Below are 22,649 nucleotides of genomic sequence, written 5' to 3' on the forward strand. Positions count from 1 at the left end.
GGGCAAATGTTTCTGGGTACAAGGGTAGGGCCAAGCTGGGGTCAAGGGTCAGGGGGCCTCCCGGTTGGAGCTACCTCACTGCACAGGCCTAGGGAGCACTTCTTATGTTGTGTACTATATAAATGGCTCCCCCTGGAGTTGTACTTCTGGTAAAACATCTTGGAGACTTGGAATCTTAACTTCTTTGGGATGCTAGTGACATGAGGTGGAAAGGAAAACAGAGCCATCTGAAAAAAAGTTTTAGGAGCACAATAAGCACTCCTTCCTCCAGCAAACAATTAAAACCCTCTTCACACAGGTAATTCCAATAAGCCCTCCCCTCACATAGCCACAAATATATAACAAAGGCATTCACACTTATCCAGATGATTCTATTCTACTGCCTATGGCCCCATCTCTCTTGAAATTTATTTTATAAGTTACATTAGGATCACCAAAAAGAAAAAGTCATAAAACAATAAAGGAAGAAATACTACTAATATTGACTATATTATCCTACTAATTTGCATTTAATTTCATAATTTCCATGAAATTCACCTCCAAGAGTTTTAATACAAAACACTGTAAATAGATTTTGCATTTGGTGGGTGAATGCAAATATCACTGAAAACCACAGGAAGTTTTTGTTTTTGTCAGTCCACCTCCCCACTTGCTCTACTTAGTCAAGGGAGAAGATAGGGTCCAAATCAAATAAACCAGACTCCTTGACTTCACTGGCTGAAATGCAAGCAAAACTGATTTCTCCTCAGGTTGTTTTGCCCCACTGTTAATTTGCATCACTAAGGAATTTTCTAGGAAAGTGCTCAGCAAACTCAAGGCTTCTCTGGTTGCCAAGCTCATGAAACAAAGTGCTTTCTCTTAAAACTCTGAAACAGACATTCCACAGTAACCCACCATTAGATACCGAGCCAGCAATAGACTACATATCTATGATATAAGAAAGGAGGGGAGGAAAGAAAATGCATAACATAAACAAGAACAGACAAAACCTTAAAGAGGAAGGAGAAAAGAAAACATTTAGATTCCTTGAGTGATGGAAATAAATACCAAAGCTATTAGTTTCAGTTCAAAGAACATATCACTTTATGCTGTTTATTATTTCTTGAGGATTATTTATTTTATCTTAAAATATCCAAAGGGTAAAAGGGGTCCTGGAGGTAAGCAGCAATGAAACTGACCTGGTCGGGAGAAGGCCTGTGATTGGAATGTTGCGACCTCCCAGGAGATCGGTGGTGGTGGTGATGGTGGTGGTGGTGGTAATGGTGGTGGTCCTCATCGTAGTTGTCTGCCATCAGCTTCATTCTGTTCTGGGTCTGTGCAGAGCAAAAACCAGAGAAGATTCCATCAGAGCTAGAGGACCAGCCAAAGAGACTCAGGGAATAATTACAGCACTTATTGGTCTCCCTTCACTCCTAATCCAGAAGTTTTCATTTTTGGTCAAATCGAAACTTAATAAAGAATGCACCATGCCATTAGCTTTGGTGAAACAGGCTTTGCCACATCCTTGAAGCTACTATGCTCTTGGTTCTACATAAGTGTACTTCCCCCATGCGATTTAAAAGGGAAAAAATGAACACATCCTAAGGTACTTTATGTTATCAAGCGATCACAGAGATCCAGAGTAGGCTTGCAATCACAAACTGCCAACAATCACATCCTATACTCTTGAGCAAGCTAGAGAAGGAAGCCCTGGATGAAAAGATGGGAAAGGGCTGGGTGGAGACACAGAACTACAGACAAACAATGGTCTCGTGGGACAAGGCAGAGAAATCCACTCAAAAGCTGCCAAATGCAAAACACCAATGGAGATGGTTTGTTGCTATGATGACTTCTAGGGAAAGGGTTGTCTATGGATATTTTAATTGATATTGTTCTTCGAGGAAATTGAGCAAAAGGAGTAAAGTCAATGGAGAAGAACTGACCACTCTAATTCATGTCCCATTATGTTTGTCACATGAGGCACCTAGATGTCATGGTTAAACCCCAAGGGCCATAGAATTGTATTGCTTTATTATGCAGGACAAGAAACAGACCAGTAATGAACTGACCTAACAGGGTCACAGAATCTAGAAAAATGTGTAAAGACCATGGAAAAAGGGAAATAAAACTATCCAGCCCAGAAAGCCAGGAAATGTAAAGACTACAAGTATGAGTTGGGAGATTAGACTGTCTGGATTCAAGTCCTGTTCCACCTCTTTGCTGGTTATGTTTTCTTTTGAGAATTAACTATTTCTAAGCCTCAATTTCCTCAACTCTAAAATGGGAGTAATGGTGCCTCCTCCCTATGGTCGCTGTGAGGAGCAAGTGATATGATGGACTTCAAGTGTCGGTTCAGGACCTGACACATAATGGGCTCACAATAAAAGTCAAATGTTGTCATTACTCTTGTCGTTGTTGTTATTTACTATAAGAAACCTCTCCTTCTTAACACTTGTTGTTTATTTTGCCTGTGATACCTCTCCCAGCCACCTTCCCTCACCTCTAACTTCTGTGTCTGGCTAACTCACAGCCGTTCCCTGACCCCACCCTTGAGGCCGGGTGACATGTGCCTCCTGCTTACCATCGCTCGATAACCACAGATTTTTTTGTTCATCTGTCGGTAGACTTGAGGCTGTTTTTTTCACCTGCCTCTCCCCAAGATCTAGCACAGGGCCTAGCAGACGTTGATACACTAAGCATGTTGCTGCAATAAGTGACTGAAAGAAAGGGGCCGTGATTTCGAGGGACGCTGCCATTCTAGAGGCAAGCTGCACATTTGTTTTCAGTCAGGGAAGGTCACTGAGAGTTGAGGACACATCATGAGTTGCCATAACAATCTCACTGGTGGCTTGAGATGACAATGAGCCATCAGCACTTTAAGAGAGCTGGAAGTCAGGGACTGGCAGAACCTCCAGCCAGTTGGAATTTTATTATGTAATATAAGTAATATTCTGATAATAATTCTGGACCTAACATAGCATATTCTTACAGTATTTTTCACATAGCCTAGCTTATCCTCAAAACTTTCTTGGGAAGAATTATTACTATCCTCATTTGCAGCTAGAAAATTAAGGCATAGATTTCAGCCCCCAGAGTCTCTTTCTTGACATAGAACACGGAGATTTTCTGGGTCTTCCATTCTCAATCTCTAGGCTTTTCTCTTTGCCTTGCTGCTAGCAAAAAAGGCAAACGGCTAAACAGGTAGAAATACTTTTCCCATAAATGCTTCAGTTCTCTTAAGTTTTGGAAATGACTCACATCCTAATTCTACCTGCCAGAGGATGTCTCATGGTTTACTCACTCCATTTTTTAAAATGTGTACGATATTTGAAAGGCCCCAGAGTGCATGTAAAAAAAATGCATGTATATGGATGAAAACAATAAAAATAGAGGGACAGATCCACCTAAAATTAAATTAAAAATCCCAGGCAACCTTTGGTAGCTGATAACATTTCCATCCTTCACTTGTCCACTTAGAGTGCCAGAAGACCCAATGAACAAGTTACGCCTTGTGAGAGTGAGCAGGTCAGTGGAGCCACCGCTGAGCAAGCACTGAGACGCCCCTTCTCCAGCCTGCCCTTGTACACGAGATTCTGAGATTCAGTGTTCACACCTAAAATTCCAGTATTGTCAGGAGCCTATACTTTTGAACTCATGAACTAATAAATATGGAATTGTTTCTTCTAATAGAATTCTGAGAGCCTGAAGGGAGCTGTAAGATCTGCTATAGTCAAGAAGGGAGGGACTCGCCCAAGAATGAACGATGAAGCCTAAATGAACAAATAATAACTCTGCTATTATAAACATCATAATGTCCTTATCCTTTGGGGAAGCTCCTGTGATTTTATGAGATTATTTTCTTACCAGCGACAAGCCTAAAGTTCCCTGCCTTTGAATTGTATCCCATAAAAGAATGTACAAGCTAAACAAGATGCTATATGCAGTCCTGAATGTGTCTGCTGAAATGAAGTGTTGGAGAGTAGGCATGTCATGGGATAAAGACTGTAAATGAATGATGTCATCTTTCCAATTTGGTGCTGAAATATAAATAAACCACATTGTTCATGTGAATACCAGATCTGGGGGAAATGTACACAGAGCAATTGTGAGCGGAAGAGGCTTCTTTTGATTAGTCTGGGCTGGAAGAGAAGAGTGTGAAACAGAGATGAAAAATGAGAGTTTGGCCTGATACTCTAGACCAGTTTTATTTATCTTGCTTGTAACATAGCCCCTAAACTGTGACCGATTTCTTACAGGCTGGTTGCTAGTTTTCCCTTCTACAAAAAAAGTTTGACCAATCCTGCTTGCTTAATTGTCAAATTGAAAATGGATTTCTGCTAATTTTTTTTTAAGTCTACACTACCTGTCCCCATCTCCGCCCAATTATATTGGTTTCCTAACACACTGAGAATGGTCTGGAAGGACAGGAAGCCATGAATAAGACTCCCTAAAGGCTGATGGAAGGAAAACTGCAGAAAATTGTAACAAACATTGGAACAAGGATACTATTTGTCCAAATAACTCCAGACACGTTTACCAGGTGATTCCATGTGTAAAGGTTCATATCCCTGTAGCCATCAGATACACGAGGTGCCCACCGCAAAGCCTTAAACAACAAATCCTCTGGGCAGTCATAACTGAAATCCCAAGAAAACTAATATCGAGTTGGAGAGGGATAGCTTTCCACAGCACTGCACTTGGGAACTCGTGGACTCATTTAGCAATTCACTGAAGCCCATTTTTACTTCCTTTTCAGTGTCTACCAAACTGCTGACCTGACACTTTCACCTTTGGCTAACTGTGTTATATTCGTTTTACTATATTATGTCATGACTGCTGAGGCAAATCTAATCAGATTTCATTTTCTACTTCCTCTTTCTTCCAGGCGCCATCTTATTTCTCTAGAGTAATAGGCTCCTAACAGCTCTCCTGCTGCACTCTTGCCTCCCATAGAACACAATCCATAGCCGGAGTGACATCAGACCCCTGTGACTCCCTGGCTTCAAGTTCCTCAGAGGCTCCCCACTGCCCTCAGGAAAAGAGCTCCAGCTCCTCCACAGCTTACAGGCTCTTGCGAGGCTCTTGTTCACCCCTCAGCCTCACTTCTCATCCCTCTTCTCCCTCGCCCTGGGACATGCTGTTCTCTGTTTCTGTCATGCCCTTCCTTGTCTCCCCCTGTACCTGAGTTATACTCATTAGTTCTTCTGGTCTTAGCTTCAATACCATTACCTCTAGAAAGGCCTTCCCTAAACCCACCTCGGAACGATCTAAGTGCCCTTCCACTGCCTTCCCCAGAATCCTGTCCTCACCCCCAACACCATTCCACCACAGCACTTACCTCAATGAATGGTAAATAATCAAGTGATTTCTTAGCTTTCTCCACCACTAGGTTGAAATTCTCTTGAGGGAAGCACTATGTTTGGATTACCCTATACTTACCATCTAGCACAGAATCTCGTGTATAAGTAGGAAGTAAATGTGTGTTGAATAAATGTACGAATGTATGTAGGAATGCATGGGAAAGGTATAGGCTACTTTGGAACAGATAAAAGGGAAAAATACACAACTAGCATCTATGATGAGCCAGTTGAATACATAATTCTTCATGTGACAGTTTAACTCTTCCTGTTGAGTATTCATTGTTGGTTGTTGTTCTTGGGAGTGGGGAAAGCATGATAAATGCATAGTTTTGGAGCTGTTGGAAAAAGTCAAACTGGTCTTCTTCAAGAAATATTTCATTCCTTAGTAAAATGGACCCAGTGAAACACTTCATCATGTCCCTGGTTACTTACCTCATTAAGAATAGAGGGTATTTGGGTGTTATGGGCTTCATTTCCTTACTATCCCCTAGCCTTTGGAAGAGCAAGGGCCCTTAGAATACTTTTGTTAGCACCAGAAGTCAACCATGGAAAACTGAAACTTTATCCATTAACTAAAATCCATGATGAACACCATCTGTGAAAAGGTGCCATATACTCCATCTCTCTTGACATTTCCGAAGAGTTTATCCAAGGAGCTCATGAAACAAAATGAAAATCCTTGATTGACTAGTAATAGACTCAATAGCTTAATGGCAATATGTAGCTATAAAAGTGTAATATTAAAACTGCCTTTAAAAATATTTTAGCAAGGTGGCAATAACGAACTATGCTTTGATCAGTCATCTGGATCAAGTTAACAATAAAACCTTCATGAATATGGTTTAAATAAGAAAAAATATAATAAGATTTGTTGCTATGGGATATGGAGATAACACCATACAATAGCAATTACACTTTCTTCTATCTCGTTTTCTTTTCTTCCTCTTTCCTGCCAGAGAAATCCAAAATAGTCCAGAACTCTTCTACTGGTCTTGTTTCTGCCAAATCAGAGCAAGGTCAACAGTTCCTGTCTCCAAGTAAAATATGGAGAAACTAGACAACTGGACAGTGAGAAGGAGAGGGATTTCCTGAACATTCACCAGGCCCACATGGCAATGAATCATAATCGAGTGGGGTCTGGGTTATAATGCTCAGGTCAATCTTGAAGGACAAAATGAAGCAGGAGGATGAAGAAGCTATTAGGAGAATATGCCACATTGGGGAACTTTATGAAAGTAAGTAAGAATCAACGATGGGAAGGTTTCTACTGTGGACAATGCACAGAAATTCATTCAAAACTTACCAAACTTTTGCAACCACAAAGACAAGTACAGTTGTGCCAGGCTAAGTGTTTGACCAGTGTGCTTTCATTGAATCCTTGTTCTTGAGATAGCTACTCTTATGAGCCCTCTTTTACAGATGAGGAAACCAAGCCCATGACAGCTCACCTAGTGAGTGTAGGAACAGGACTTAAACCCAGGTTTCTGACTCCAGAGTCCTATGGTAGTAATATGAAGGGTAAAGTCCCAGGCCAGATGCAGGAGACAAAGCAAAGACAAATAAGACATGAGGAATCAGGGGACTGACTATATAACACAAAACGGGAAAGAAAACAAGAGAGAAGAGATTGGTTTACATGAATGTTCAGAGGCAGGAGAAATCCCCTCTAGCTGAGGACAGGGGCATCAAATAAGGCTCCATGGGTCAGATGCCCCTTCAGCTAAGCTTTGAAAGTTGGCATGGATATGGGTATAAGGAAGGGTGGGCTGGGGAGATTTCATGGTAAACCCACCCTTTAATCACCCTGAGAGGAAAAATAGGTCAATGAGGGGAACTGGAACCCAAGACATGAGGTGTGTATACGTGTGTGTGTGTGTGTGTGTGTGTGTATTGCTTTCCTCATTCCTTTATTGGACGTGGAGAGAACAGGAAATGTATTTGAGATGATAATTCACTATCCTATTTCTCAGAACTTATCAACCTGGGGAATTTTGGAAGGAATTTAAGACAGAGCCACAGACACATGTTCACACATGTCAAACTATGACATCTCTGGGAGAATGGGCTGGGCTCTGGGCATCTATCTATTTACAAATATCTACACAATCTACTGCTACAGCATCAGTCCTGCCTTGAAAACTGGTATGATCTCCCCCAACTCATTCAGCTTATCAGTCCTTCCCACCATCCATCTGCAGCCAAACAGAACATTGATGAGACTCTCCTCCCAACTTTTTGAATGCTTCTCCCTCAGTCCCTATTTATAGACAGAAAATTAGTAGGTCACCATGGAGGGTTTGGCTGCTATTTTTGTACCTTTTCATTAAGTATCTTTATTTTATTTTATTTTTAATTGTTATAGAGAATGTCAGTGCCCATCCCATATTCTCTAGTTCCACCCTGGAGGTCACTTGTAGCTTGAATGAACAGTACTGGATGTGCTGCTATCTTCCCACCTCAAGCCCCTGCACCTCTCTCTGCCTGGGGTCCTACTCTGGCCACAGGAGCAAGTTTGGCCTGGGAATAGGGCAGACCAGAAGTGTTGGGGATCTCATGCCTTTAGAACAACTTTCAGTCTATGAGGTGGGGAGGTGATGGATAAATAACCAGCATCCTGGTCCTTTAGTGGAACAACACTATTGTGTGTTCCAGAATCTCTCAGTAGCTCCCCAGTAGGGTGCAGCCCTGTGTTGACAATAGTGGGATACCACCCATTAATGTACCTTTATTGGCCTCTTCACTTTCCTGTCTCACTTCCATTTTCTCACCATGTTTCTTGGGATCACATCCCAAATAAACCACCTGCACCAAATCTTTGTCTCTGGGTCTGTTTTTGTGGGAATTCCAGCAAAAACCCTTGTTGAATGATTAACAAGTCTGCGTCTAACTTTTGCTTAGGACTAACATTCCTGTGACTACCAGGCCTTTCCATGGACAGCTCTTGAGATTTCTTATCACCTAGGGAGACAGATCTCTCACCTTCCTTAGGGAAGTAACATAGGCCTGGTACTAATTTTGTTTCTGCCAAATATTCACTCTGAGACTCACTGAATCACTTTTCCATAAGCCTCAGTTCCTGTATCTATAAAATAGGTGAGGTAGAGAAGCATGTCTCTAGCACGAACTAAACTCCACGTGGATAGAGGCTGATCTACTGTTCTTATTTCATAGCACATTTTTTGTGCAGTTTTTCTTCTAAAATCAAGGGAGGGAAATTATTCTGGTAAACTACTTCCTGCTGTCACCTTAGGAACCTCAGGAATTCCCCAAAGGGTTATGGACAGTGATTGCAGCTGGGAGCATCATCACGTCTGTTCTGCTACCAGCCAATTCAGCCCACAGGGGAGAAACAGGGGAGAATTATCTGCAGAGAAAGAGTCCTATTTCTCTGCTGATAATGTGAAGATTAGGATCCTTAACAACGGCAGAAAGAAGCCCAGCACTGTGAGAGGGAGCCGCCTGTAAACATCACGGTAACAACCAGTGCTGACTTAGCCCTTGCTGTGTGCCAAGCACAGCACTTTGCTGTTGTCATTTCATTTAGTCAGTCACACCAACCCTACGACGTAGGCTGGAGTGGGGGCCATACTCAAAATCTTTAATAGCTGCTATGACAGGCGCAGAAACCCATAAGAACTAAGAGTGACTCAAATGCATATGACCTGAATATCAGCCCTGGTAGAGGCTGTTATTATGCCCACTTTACAGATGAAGAAACTGAGGCTTGGAAAGACGAAGAAACTTACCCAGGGTCGTACAACTGGTAGATTTAGGACTGATTCCAGAGATTCCTATGTAACCACTGTACCTTACTGCTCAGATGCATATACATTGACCCCTACATTAAAAAAAAATCAAGATTGATCTGGAAATGGCCTCTGACTCTCTGGGCATTGACCTTAATGAGAGCTGAGAAGAGAAGCAGCTCACTTTTGATTTTAGAATTCTCTGTGAAAAGGATGAAACTCATACACATTATGAAATCTTGATCAAACCCCAAAAGAGTCCATGTTGCTGACCAACCCTAATACAAATTCAAAAGTCATTATCTACAACCCACATTAATTTTTAATGTTTCAACCAACAAGACAGTTTTGAATCTAGGCTAACACACTAGCCACTGCAGACAGCCAGGGAATTGCTAGCACCTTGGGAGGTGGTGGGGTCTGGGGGAAGGGGAAGGCCCTGGAAGTTTCCACCACAAAGTTACTTAGTTAAGCACAGGTCTGTTTAATTAAGTAGTGGGCAGCACATGCTATACTTAGCTTTTAAACACTTGTAAAGTCCTCTTCATTCATTTATCTTACTTGTCACTGACAAGCTCTTCAAGGACTGTAACAGTATGCAGAGCATGAAGAGCCTGGGTAAACAACGCATATTTTATGTGGAGTCTAAACGGTTTCAACTCAGAGAGTCAATAGAGGGTCTCTGAAAAAAAGCCACACTCTCCTACTAAGGGCACATTCTGTGCATGGTCTATTCTGAGTTTCCTGAGAAAGTAAGCTTCAAAATCAAATCTTAATTTTCAACTAAAAAAGAAAAGAAAGAAAAAAAAGAGAGGCCGGGAAGAAAGAAAGAGAGGAAGGAAGGAAGCAGGGGAGAGAGACAGAAGAAAGAAGAAAAAAAGAAAAGAAAGAAAAAGAGAAGGCAATTTGCAGGCACTGGAATTCAGACTAAAACTGTGCTGACAGGGAGGTAAAGGTTTTCATTCAGTTCATACGTTCAACAAATATTTATTGTCACTGGCAGAACTGGCATCACCAAACTATCTCCTCAACTAATGAATTTAAAAAAAAAACACCTCAGGGTATGGCCTAACAGAACTGGCCAATAGACTGGAAACTGACAGTGTGAATGACTGTTCTAAGGAGAACTTGAAGAAGTTGAATAACCCAGCAGCATCTCAGGAAAGGACAAAGAGAGTCTTACACAGAAAGGGCTAAGAAGAGAAGTGTCCGCATACCCGGAGATATGCAAGATGATTCACAGGGAGTAAATGCACTTTTTAAATAGTTATAGATTTACTTCAAAACGTTTTTGAATAAATTATAATAAGCACATCAAACAGAGAATTCATAGAAATTAGGTCATAGGACATGGGAAACATTGTGAAGGTGGTTCTCAAAATGACTGAAGCTTGAGACACTCTCATCAGAAGGAAAGAGCAAAGCAACCGTGAATGGACTGGGTTGCAGACAGCAGAGACTAGAAATTCGGAGCAGCCCAGAGAGAACAAATGTGTCCTGAGGAACTGTCAGAGGACAGAACTACATTCTCCTATAGGGGCTTTTGATCTCAGCGCAGAAATGGGAGCGAATGAAATCTGGGCCTGCTCCAGTTCTGAAGCTGAGTGGAAGGACATAAACTCAAGACCTCCTCTGAACCTCACCCCCTTCAAAACAAAACAAATGGCAACAAAAAGGGAGAGAAGGGAGGGTGTGAGCAATGCAAAACATGTGGTGGGGCTGCTGGCCGGTGCTGAGCACAGAGAGAACCCCAGGGAGAGGGGTGGTGAGACAAGGAGGAGAAGTTGGCAGGGCCAAGGGGGCCTGGCAGCCAAGAGTGAGAGGAAGGCAAAGGGAGAGACAGCTAGGGCCTTGGACAGAGAACAAACCCCTCTCCCCAGCTGGTCTCACACTTGGGTAAAACAACCAGAGGAAATGTAAACATGCTCATTAGTAGTTTTCCAATCAGTTGAAAAACAAATGGGAAGAGAGAAATGGCAGTGGAGTGTCCCAAATACCAAATCTATGAAACATTCACTCCAGCGTTTATCTTCTCGTTGGGTTGCTCGCTGTGCTGTCCTCCTTCTGTTTGGATTTCAGGGTCCTTACTAGCTTTATATGGAATACCCTGAACTTACCCTATCTAGGACCAATTTAGCTCAACATGGAAGGAGAGTCTGAGTCACAAATTCCACTCTGGATAGAAGGTCTCCATGGACCACCCCCCAGAGACACGCAAACTAGACAGGCATATCATTCGCAGGTCCCCTCACATGCTCCTCCAAGCTGATATTCCCCCAGCACACAAATATGAAAACTCATCTATAACCATCACCTCTTCTCCTGTGAAAACTTACCGCCAAAGAAGAGGCAAAGTAGAACTTCTGGGTTTGTGGATCTGACAGAAATCCAATTTCCAGAAAGGATGAAATTACGTTCTAATTTCATTTGGAAATGCCCAGTGTGTTGAATCATGCTGGGATTTTTTTTTTTTCCCTAACACATCAGATTAAATTCATCAAATGTATAAATTTTGAAAATCAATTTCTCTTAGTCATCTGTTTAAGGTAGAATCCAAAAAGACTAATTTTTCAGGACCACGCAGTTGAAATAGAATAAGTACAAAATATCCAAATGTATTTTTAAACTGAATCTAAACAAAAATAGATACTAAAGTACATAACCAATGTTTCTTCATAGCACTAGGAGAAGGTGGATAACTAGAAAGTTGAGGTGATCTTGAAGACTGTAGAGAATTTCAGGAGCTATCTCAAATCTCTCTCCTACAAATGAGGGCTTGTCAGAATAATACAGATTCATGTTAGTGCTAGCCCACACCTTAAATCAATGAATCCAAGTTCACTATTTTACAGAAGGAGAGACAGGTTCCAAGAGGTTGAAGGTTAGTGACTCACAAAAGCAGGAGAAAGTTCTAGAATACTCAACTGCTGGCCCCAGGCCCTTCCCCTTCCCCTAGCCACCTTCCTATTTGATTTGCATGTGTAGACAAGTCCATCATGCCCATGACCAGTAACACCACAGGCCCACCTCATGTCTGTTGTTTTGCATTCAAAAGTACTATGCTATTAATTTCCATTCTTGCAGTCTGAACAGCATCAAACACCTAATCATTTTGGTCTCAATGCCTACAGACAGGTTAAGAAATTTTCCATTTTCTTTGAGATGGGAGGCTTAGTCGTCTAGCAGAACTACTAATTTAGCTTTATAATTTCTTCTTTTTTATAACATTTATAACTTTTTTATTATATGAAGCATACATGCTAGCTATGAAAAATTAAATAGTACGAAAGAGTTTATAAGAAGAAAAGTAATATTACCTTTCCCCCACCCCAATATCACCACTCCCACTGTTAAAATTTTTTTTCAGTCTTTCCAGAAAACTTTTATGCATAATGCAAGCACAGACACATGCACATACCCTTTAAAAATAAAATGTCCAATACATCTTGACCATCCTTCCAGGTCAAGATCACGTAGAGCTACCTCATTTTTAATGGTTACATATTATTCCATTCTATGCATGTACTTTTATTTACCAGTCCTTTATTGATGTACTAAAACAGCAGCCATGAATTTTTGTTTATTTTGTTCAAAGATGTATACTAAGCACCTAAAATGTTACCTGGCACATAGTGGGCACACAGTAAATGTTTGTTGAATGAATGATCGACATTTGGGTCATTTTCAGTTTTTCATTTTTCCAACAATGCTTCAAAGAATACTTTTCCAAAGAAACAGCTTGGCTGTCCTCATGTGCTTGTTCTCAACAAGGATGGATGCTTTAACATAAAGTAGCTGTTTCTATAATGTGTTAGGAAAAGAGAGATTTGGGAGAGATCCTTAGAGTAAACCATACACATTTTAAACTTTGAAAGATATCATCAAATTTCCCTTCAAAAATGTTGGTCAACTTCCAGACTGCACCTCTTTCTCGACACTGTGACAGCACAATCTCTTCAAACCATTTAATCTTCAAAAATCCAATAGATGAAAAACTATATCCCCTTTATATTTCCCTAAGTATAATTTGAGGCTGAGCATCTTTTCACTCACCGGCCATTTCTATTCCACTATCTCTGAGCCTCCATTTCATGTCCTTTTGTCCATTTTTTTGGGAGGTTTCTTGGGGAAATTTTCTTATTGGTTGTGAGAATAATTGTATATATAAAGAAAATTAGTGGGAGCTACTTTCAAGAAGAGAAGAACCTAAGTAAAAATGGGAAGAAAGCAAGTAAGAACAGACTACGGGGAGAAAGGGAAATGTGCACAGATAGGCTAGATTTGAGGATGCCAGAACCTGACCACTGGAACACATTTGCATCTGAATTGTTCACTTGAGCAGGTGAGAAAAGGGGGGAGTATTAGTTGATGTGCTGGGATGCACATAGAACCAGCCCCCTTCACTTTGTGCCGCAGCCATAGCAGGTGGTGGTTATTGGTGGACCATTAACAGGAGTCCTAGTATTAGCAGTTAATACGGCACTTTACTTCTCTGCAAAAGATTTTTGGGCTTTTTCAAAGTCTGGGCCATCCATGGGAGACTATTGGGCACGTAAATACCACTCATCATGCATGTGTTGGTGGAAAGAGTCTAAGACAATCCTCTTCTCCCAAACAGGAATTCCCTGTGTAGCAGGCCTGGTGAATGCATTACCACCAGAGATGGGAACCACAATACTTTATGAGACAATGGCTTAAATGGAAGTCCCCCCTCCTCCCTACATATTTTGAGCTTTTTAGCTGTAGTTTCAGTCCACTTGTCCTAATTCTGCCTGTTTGGAGGGGGCCCACGTCTTTAGACATTTAAATACAACTATGCCCTTTATCTCTAGCTATCTAGCCTAACCATTCTTTGTTCTCTCTATTGGTCATTCTCCACTTCTCCTAGTCCCCTCTCTGTACCCCATCACAGAAAGGATCTGTGACACATTATTACACATGTGTAATGACACATCATTACAAGGTGTCAGGGCTCCTCTTAGAGAATAATTCCCTGAACAAAGTCTGACTCCAAGTCTTCACCTGTGTCCTTATCTGCGTAAACACTATTTTAAAATAATTAATATACTCATGTTGCATTGATTTCTTAGCATCTGCTGTGCAGTGATGACTAATATTCAAATTTGCAATTAATTAAACTCATATCCTAGTGGCCAGGTTCCCTGCCATTCACAGACACACACACACCAGAATTTTAATTCTAAGTAGAAACTTCATTCTTTTCCTTACTGAATATTTGCTTTAGACTTATCCTAACTAAATTTGGGTCTATAGTTCCATTCTGCTGAGATATTTCTCAATTCTAATTATGTCTTCCATGGTTTTAGCTAAGGTTCCCAGCTTTGAGGCATCACACTTTGAAAAAGTGTGCTTTCAAAAGTTGTATATAATTAAGTCCATGTACATGCTGGAAGGACAGAGTTGAGCGCCTCTGGCAATCTCCCTGTAGAGGTGACAGGATTCCCTAACCAACCTGCCCAGGGTGGAGTTGTTCAATCAAATATCAATCCATCCAACCAGACCACCATTCAGTCCTTATTTCTCTAACTGGTAAAAAAAAAAAAAAAAGAAAATTTTTTTTTTGTTGTTGGATTTTGTTGTGTCAAAGGTCTAGCTGAAATCCTGGTACCCTGTGTCTATGCTATTCCCTAGACCTGTCTTTATATTAACCTTATCAAGAAGCAAAGTGAGTTTAGTATTCCTTAATCCTAGTGAACAAACAAAGAATCTTAGTGACTGCTGATTTTATTCCAAGTTTCATAAGCCCACAATTGAATAACTTGTTCTGGAATCTGGGTGAGGATCAATACCAAACCTTCAGTACTTCACTTGTCTTTTAGGCATTTAGAGGTAAATTTCCAGAGGCGAGTAAAACTCAGAAACTCCTAAAAAAATGGAAAGTTAATTTCCCTATTCTTTAGGCTCTTTCATCCACTGTTGGCAGGATTGTGAACTGATATAAACTTTCTGGAGGGCAATTTGGCACCTTGTATCAAAATTCAAAATATGCATGCTCTGCGGTCCAACAGTCTCCTCCTGAAAAGAAAGTTGGACATGTACACAGGGATAAAAAGGATAAAAGGATATTCACTGGGATATTGATCACAGTAGCAATTAATGAGAAGTAAACGAAATGTCCATACATCAGGATTTTGTTTAACAAATTATCGAATATCCATTACTTATATAATAAAATCCTCAGAAGCTCTTCAAAAGTGATGTATATTTATTAATCAGAAGGAAAGAGTCTCACAACATAGAGTTTAATGGAAAGAAAAGCAGATAGTAAAACAACATGTTCATAGAAAATAATACATATGTACATATAAACATATTTGCAGGTCTATATATGTATGTGTGTATATGGATACATACATACATACATGCATAGGTGAGAAAGGTCCAGAAAGGTGAGCACAAAAATTGATGGTTATTGCTGGGTGCTTGGATTTCAGAGAGTTTACTTTCTCCTTGATTTCTTTCCATATGATTTGAATATTCAATAAATTAGAGGAAATAAGAAATGAAACAATAAAACAGATTTCCCTGCTCCATATACAAAAATGCTGAGTTATAAACTGTTTTTCAAATGAGGGGTGTTGAAGTTATTTTAGTTCCTGAGACTGACCTGAGGCCCTGAGACTCCTGCTGTCTTCTACTTTGGTGAACTTCAACAGTCCAGGATTACAGGGAGCCTTGCCTTGTTGGCCACAGCTCTCCTTCTTCCAGCCTGATCCTTGAAGTTCTGATTACTCTTAACAACCAGCATCACCAATCTCTCTCCAAACTAGCAAACTAACACAGTACCTTCCTCCAGGAGAGGCAGTTAACAAACCTGGCCCCTTTCAAATACTGAAGAATGAACGCACTTCACAACTGCAAGGAGAGGCATAGCTGTGGCTCTGCAAAACAGCTGGATGGAAAAGGAAAGGCTCCCAAGTCCCTGTCAGGCTCACAACCAATGCACTAGCGCCAAATTCAAGTCCTCCCCCGAGAGCCCCAAGGCCCTCAGCTGGATCAAGTCACTGTCCATCCTGAGTCTCGCATCATGGGCCAAAGATTGGGAGTATCTCTTTGCTGGGTCTTTTCAAGTTGAGAGAGTTAATAGTACAGCTCCAAGTTCAGGAAATATCTTGTAATAATACGGCGTTGTGGTAATGTATAGGCTAAAGTCATGCAAAAAATATTTCTCTCATTCCCACACACTGAACTTGGTAATTATATAGAAGCTTGGACATTAAGGACCCAGACATAAAAGAGTGGGTTAAAAAGCATAATTACTGCTCAGAAACAGCATGTGCCTGGGGACATTTCAGGCGAGGTCCTACTCTACAAAACAAAACAACAGCACCCAAAATCAAATGGTAGACTGCTTCTCTCTGTCTCTGTCTCTCTCTCTCTCTCACATTTTGGAAATAACACATTAAAAGAATAATGCACCATAATGACTATTTAGGAATAGACATGAGTTGGAAACTGGTAGCAAAATAAGGCCTTCAGTTCTGGAATTTTAAGGTTAATGGTCCAAGGATCTCTCAGGTCCTAAAGCTTTCTAGGACACTACTTGAAATTTGTGCTATAGAGGAAAGACTTCAAATTTCCATGTCTCATTGGCTGTATGATTGAAGCAAGCTGTTATTTTATCCTTGGTATGGTGGGGGTGGGGTGCTTTAATGAAAGACTCAAATCATTACTGACTAACTATTCTTAAGTATGCAGAAAACAAGAACATGCCCTGGGAGGTGCCCAAGCTTCATCAAATCCAGGGCAAACTCTCATGGGCAGAAATGACCCAGCAATCTAATCTCAGAAGCCATTTTATCATTAATCAAAAATGTTGGTTCCAAACCTTCTTTGTGTTGACAGTTTTCATATCATACTCTCCCTTAAGAATACACAGCGGCTCCCTATTGTCTTGTGCATCAGATAAAAACAGTTCTGCTGCTGGGCAAGGCCAAGCTCTCTCTTTCTTCCTGAACAATCCACCCCCTCTCAGCTTTCTCCACAGAAAGTCTCCCCAAAGATGGTCTGTTTCTAATCCCTAATCTCTAATCTCTGTCTCTAGTCTCTAATCATGTACACACAGATTCATCTCTACCCTGTGCTTCCCTTCCAGGGAATGATCTCTCCCTATAAAACCAGGTCCTATAGCCTCCCTCATAGCTGGGCTCAAGATGTAGCCCCTTAAGGCAATTTCCATAACTGAAAGTGTCCTGGAGAGCAAAAAAAAACTAAAAGTGGGGTCAGAAGGCCTAGGTCAAATGGTCAAAGTTAAGCCACTTAATAGCTGTTTAACTACCAAGAAGTTATTCAACCTCTCTGATTTTGTGCAAGAGGCATCAGCAGGCTGCTGGATATCAAGGGAAGTGCTCTAGGTACCTGAGCTCAGTCTGTGGCTTCTGATTCCTTTTTATAGCCCTGGAATGTCTGGAACAAGGCTCAGATCCTCTTTGTACTCAATAAACTCTGTTGACCAACTGTCTTTCTTACCCATTATCATTGTGTGCCCTGTGCTGACAGGCTTATCTCCACTCCCACCCTCACTCCTGTTCCATGGTCCTGTGCCAGCCCCCAACTACACCTCTTCTGGTCACAACTGCAGCCAAAAGCCATCCCAAATCTTGCCATTTATTTTATATTTACAGTACCTGAACTTGCAAGACTATCTATACGTAGAGAGCAAGGAATTGGGGACCCAAGGATTTCTACCTTTTGGGGGTTGCTGACCTCCTTCATTAGATCAATGCCTCCCAAATGCTGGTCTGTCAATCAGATCCATCAGCTTTTGGTGTCCCTCCCCTGAGATTCTGAGCGTGTAGGTCAGAAGGCTGGTCCTGGAGTTTGTATTTGTTGAAGGTGGGGAAGAAGCTCAACAGGCCATGTCAAAACAGAGCCAGGGTTAGGAACTGCTTCTGCAGTTAAGGTAACTATTTTAAATCTTAAGACACATGTAAATTGTTTTTGAGAATTTTGCCATGTCTCAGATAGCCAGAAACATTACAGAGAACTGGAAGTTAAAATAATAATCTGTATCATTTTTCTAATTCTTTCCTTTTATTTTCCACTCTAATTTGTGACCTTTCTTCTTTATCTATGAGTCTATGGGGCACAGCATTAAGCCTTTTGGAAGCTCCAAGCTGTGAATCACCGTATACTTAGAAAAGGTCCAATGTTCCTCACTATCTCGTCTCAGTATGCCACTGCTGAAGAATAATCAGGAAAGGATTCCTTCTTCCTCCTTTTCAAGTTTTCTCACTTCCTCAGGGATGTCTCTATGAGCTCCTGGAAAGCTTATATGCCCATAAATATCTTGATATTGTTGGGTATGAAAACCAGCATGAGCATGTACAAACTCTGTCCCTGAATAAGTGTATGGTTTTTGTTTGGTTTGTTCCAGAATTTTTTTCTTTGATTTGTATTTCAGCAGCGCAAAAGATCTGAGCAACATCCCAACATCCTGGCAAACTATCAGGAGAATATTGCTTTAACTGGAGAATGAGGCCTCTGCTTTCCCAGAACTTTTCTTTGCGTTCTTTGCAGTGACTGAGAACAAATTATAATAATTAAAAAACAAATAAATAAATGAATCAACAAACAAACAATAGAAATTAGACTCAAGACTTGACTTCAGACAGTTCAAGTTAAGGAGAATAACCTCCTACAAATGAATCAACAGATTGAGCAGAGTCCGGGGAAGATGTTGTGCTGTTTCCTTGATCCCTATCTGGATTCCCAGAGTTCCATGGAACATTCCAAAAGTAATTTGGCTTTTGTGCACAGTGCACAGGGACTAACATTTTTCAGCAGAATTTCATAAGGAGATGCAGGGATAATTCTGGTTCCTGCTCTCAGCAGAAGCTGAAAATTGGGTATGGCTAAGAGGATAGAATTGGCTTTTTTATGTGACCACTCTTCTGAAAAACTACCTCGAGATGAAAAATCACCTGCCCTAACCCCACTGAGAATCCGTGGTGGATTTGCCCAAGAGGATGGCTGCTCATAAAAATCTGCAAAACAGATCTGTCAAAACAAACCTGTAATTACAAACAGAATAAGAATTTTACTTAAATAATTTTGCAACTATAATATCAACTGATTAAATAACCCCCAAACATGATTGGACTCGTCAAACTTGACAAGAGTCGAGTCCCTTAAAGCTGATTACTGAGCATTCATGACTGGCCACCAAACTATGTGAGATGCTGATAAAAGAACAAAGAACAGAGCAATAGCTTTCCACCCAAGCAAATTAAAATACTCATCAATGGTTTTCAACATAAAACTGTTTGGCAGCAAAAAAGGAGAACCTATTAGCAGGTATATTTTTTTGGACCAAATTCCAGAAATGAAAGTAAAATGACAGAATGTGCCCAAGGTCATGTATATGTGGGTGACCTGGTAAAGGAATGTGGAATTCCTGACTTCTCGCCAACACCCAGCTCCCTCCTCCTTTGGAGGAAGTAAGGACCAAGAGAGAGAAGGATGCTCTGTAAATTCTTATGGCTGTAGCTGCATCCTCATAGACTCTTTCCATGCTCAGTGGAGTTATTATTAAACTAAAGCATCACACATCACACTAAAATTTTCCTCAGAGAGAAAGTGTAGCTTTCTACTTCCTCAATTCTCTTGGTCTTGGTCAGAACATTAATATTTCTTGGACAGCATGTTTTCTAAGTAGGAAGATATTTCAAAAATCAAATATTCTGGTTTGTTTCAAAGAATATGTTCTCAGCTAAAGTCTGATGCTTTCTTCCTGTGGGGGTGAGCCACAGTTGGCCACGATTCACCAAAGTTTCCACCAGCTAACAATAAAAAATTATGTCCTATTCTAAAGAAACAAAAGAAAAATTATAGTAAAGTTGTGCATTTCCTTTCCAGTCCCCAAAGACAATCTGAAGAACTGGCTCAACATGCCAAATTAAGCCATGAGAATTTATCCATATCTAATAAGGATTAGCAAATGTTACAACACTGAACACAGCCTTGACATAATTTATATTCCAATTTCTAAAGCACTGGGTTCAGCATGGTCTCATTCCAGCCCTGACATAGGAGGATTTGTAGAGCAGTCCTGTGGTGTCCTCTGAGAATCCCAATCATGTGTACGACAAGCAGGAGGGCTCCTTATGTGACAAAAGAAGCTTTCTTTAGACAGAAACAGTACCCTCAGAACCAGAATGTGGTAACTGACCTTAAAGAACTAACTACCTAAGGGAGATGCAGGCGTTTCTCCCCTTGAGCCCAAGATAATTATTCTGGAAGCAGAAAACCTGGGGATGGAACCCCCTTTGCCTCTTGCCAAAGCTGGGTGTCCACCTGCAACTTGGAAAACTTTGGAAACAATTCTAAGTTACATATTTGGAGTGACGAAGATTAAGACTCGAACTTTGGGCTAGCCAGCTCTGACTGGGTCTGCTCCATTCCATTTCTCATCCAGACTTGCCAAAAGCACAAAGAGGCAACTGGGACGTTTGCTCATAGAGTCTGCTATTAAGATAAATCAGCAACACTTAAGTGTCTTTGGTTCATAAAAAATAAGCCCCTGGAGGTGGCTCTTCCCCTTCAAAATATCAGCTTTTTGTTTCCCCAGCTCACCGAGGATGGCATCATTAGAAAGCTCAGGAACACAGAGGCTCTCCCTGGAAGCCCAACCCCATCTCATGAAGCCTCAGAAGACCCTGGCCCCACAGACCCCCCAGGAGCCTGGACAAGCAAGACTGGGGCTGGGAGGTCTGGACACTCCTTTCTTGGAAGGAAGATATCTGAACTCATAATGAACTGGGTTCTTTCAAGGCAATGTTTGCACCTTCTGCACTATTTATTTTTCTTAAAGGATAAATCAGAATCTGGCTCCCAGAAAGGCAGAAGAGGGGGGCCTATTTATGAACATTGCCACTGAAGTTCTGTCTTCTTTGGTCAGGGGAACAAGTCATGTGTGGAGCAGGTTTGTGTCAATGGATTGTCACCAGAGACAGTTTGGAACCATCATTCCTTAAAGCACAGTGCTACCCTGTGGGGAAGAATAAGATAGCTCTATCTTTGCACCTCAGAACGACATCAACATTCTGCACATTTGTACAGCCCTAAGGGTTTTTAAAGAGCTTGCCCCGGAGACGATGCTTCATAATAATGCTTCTCTGTGAGTTAGGTAGGAAATAACATACCCATTTCACAGGAAGGTAAGTTGACCTGTTCATCATCATACAACTAATAAGTGGAGATGAGTCAGGATTACACAAGCCAAATGAACAAATGTCAGAGCCTTCCTTCTTCCCAGTCTTCTTTGAAATCTAGGATTCTCAAATATTCCCTGGTGGGAAAATGGCAACTGCATTGCGATGGGAAAACAAAGGGCTAAGAGTACAACCCCAACAGGCAGATTCTCTGAGGGCATCTTGGCTCAACCACTCACCAGCTCTGTGACTTGGTTTCCCCATCTGCAAAGTGGGGATAATGATGGTACTACCTCTTCAAGTTTTTGTGAGGATTGTAATAAAACAAAAGTACAACACTGTGCCTAGAATATCATTTCTTCAAGAAGTCATAGCTGTGTTAATATCCTACCGAGCAATTCATCTACCCTACTCAACTGTAGGCTCCATGAAAGCAAATACTGGCATTTGCCTGTGCATCCTCAAAATCCTTGGTGTGGATCAAGTACTCAATGTACTGTATGTGTGAATGAGTTGGAATAGTCTCTGACTATCAAAACTGCAAGGAGCTTAGAGGTCTGTTAGTTTGCTTCCTTCATTTTACAGTTGGGGAAACTGAGCGTGTGAGAGAGAAGCAAAATGAGTTGCCCAAGGTTTCTCTGTATTGGGGTCACAGCTGGGCTAGAACTCCCTAGATCCCTTCTCAGACCCTGCACCTTCTATTACCTGCCAGGGCTTCCCTGGTGAGGTGGGCTGCCTTGCTTTGTTTAAATATTTAAAATCATACTTCCCAAAAAGACTGACAACAGAAACTCTGCTTGGCCTTGTGACCCAAACACCTGCTGCCTACCCTAGCACCCAAAAGGGCTGTGGCATACCCAAAGCAGTCGAGTTGCTGGTTGGCTTCTGAGCTGTGTTTGTAATTCTAGGAGTGCTGGGCCATGAGAGAGTAGAAATAAACCAGCCTCAAAATGATCATTTGATGGGAGGTTTCTGGAGCATAAGAACCTTCCTGGATTGAGACCTTCTGAACTGCCATTCTTTTTCAGTTGACTTTCATTGTTTTCTGAAATGACAGCCTCTCTGTCCAATCTGAACTTGTAACCTCTTTGCACAATTCCATTCCCAGACTGTGTCAAAGATCATCTGAATAAAGATTAACTGGCTGTGTCCAATGGGCATTTCCCAATGGCCATATCAGGGCAGAGATAAGAGAGTGGGGTTTTGGTTGTTGTGTGTGTATTTTTTTAAATAATCTCATCTAAACATTGGTGTTGTGGGGTTCTGGCTCCCCCACCTTGTCAACTCAGCAACTGCACTTGGGACTTGCACCTGAGAACAGATTTTGACTCTCTTCGCTGCAGTTTGTCCCCACTAAGGACTCCCTCCCTGCACAGTGCTCCACATGTCTC

At 41.3% G+C, this 22,649-nt stretch overlaps 1 protein-coding gene across 11 annotated transcripts in view; it reads right to left on the reverse strand.

Annotated features, from left to right (window-relative positions):
• ERC2 (ELKS/RAB6-interacting/CAST family member 2) overlaps positions 1-22,649 on the reverse strand; it is a 907,015-nt gene that overhangs the window by 183,851 nt on the left and 700,515 nt on the right. For all 11 annotated transcript variants that reach the window (XR_009222735.1, XM_058561400.1, XM_058561371.1 and 8 more), the window contains one exon: positions 1,179-1,313. Coding sequence is in view for 10 of the 11 variants with exons in the window: in XM_058561400.1 (XP_058417383.1) it covers positions 1,179-1,313 (135 nt within the window). In the remaining variant the exon portion in view is untranslated. The remainder of the gene's footprint in view (positions 1-1,178; positions 1,314-22,649) is intronic.

The sequence above is a fragment of the Diceros bicornis genome, chromosome 2, assembly GCF_020826845.1.
Source record: "Diceros bicornis minor isolate mBicDic1 chromosome 2, mDicBic1.mat.cur, whole genome shotgun sequence".
In the NCBI taxonomy this organism is placed as follows: domain Eukaryota; kingdom Metazoa; phylum Chordata; class Mammalia; order Perissodactyla; family Rhinocerotidae; genus Diceros; species Diceros bicornis.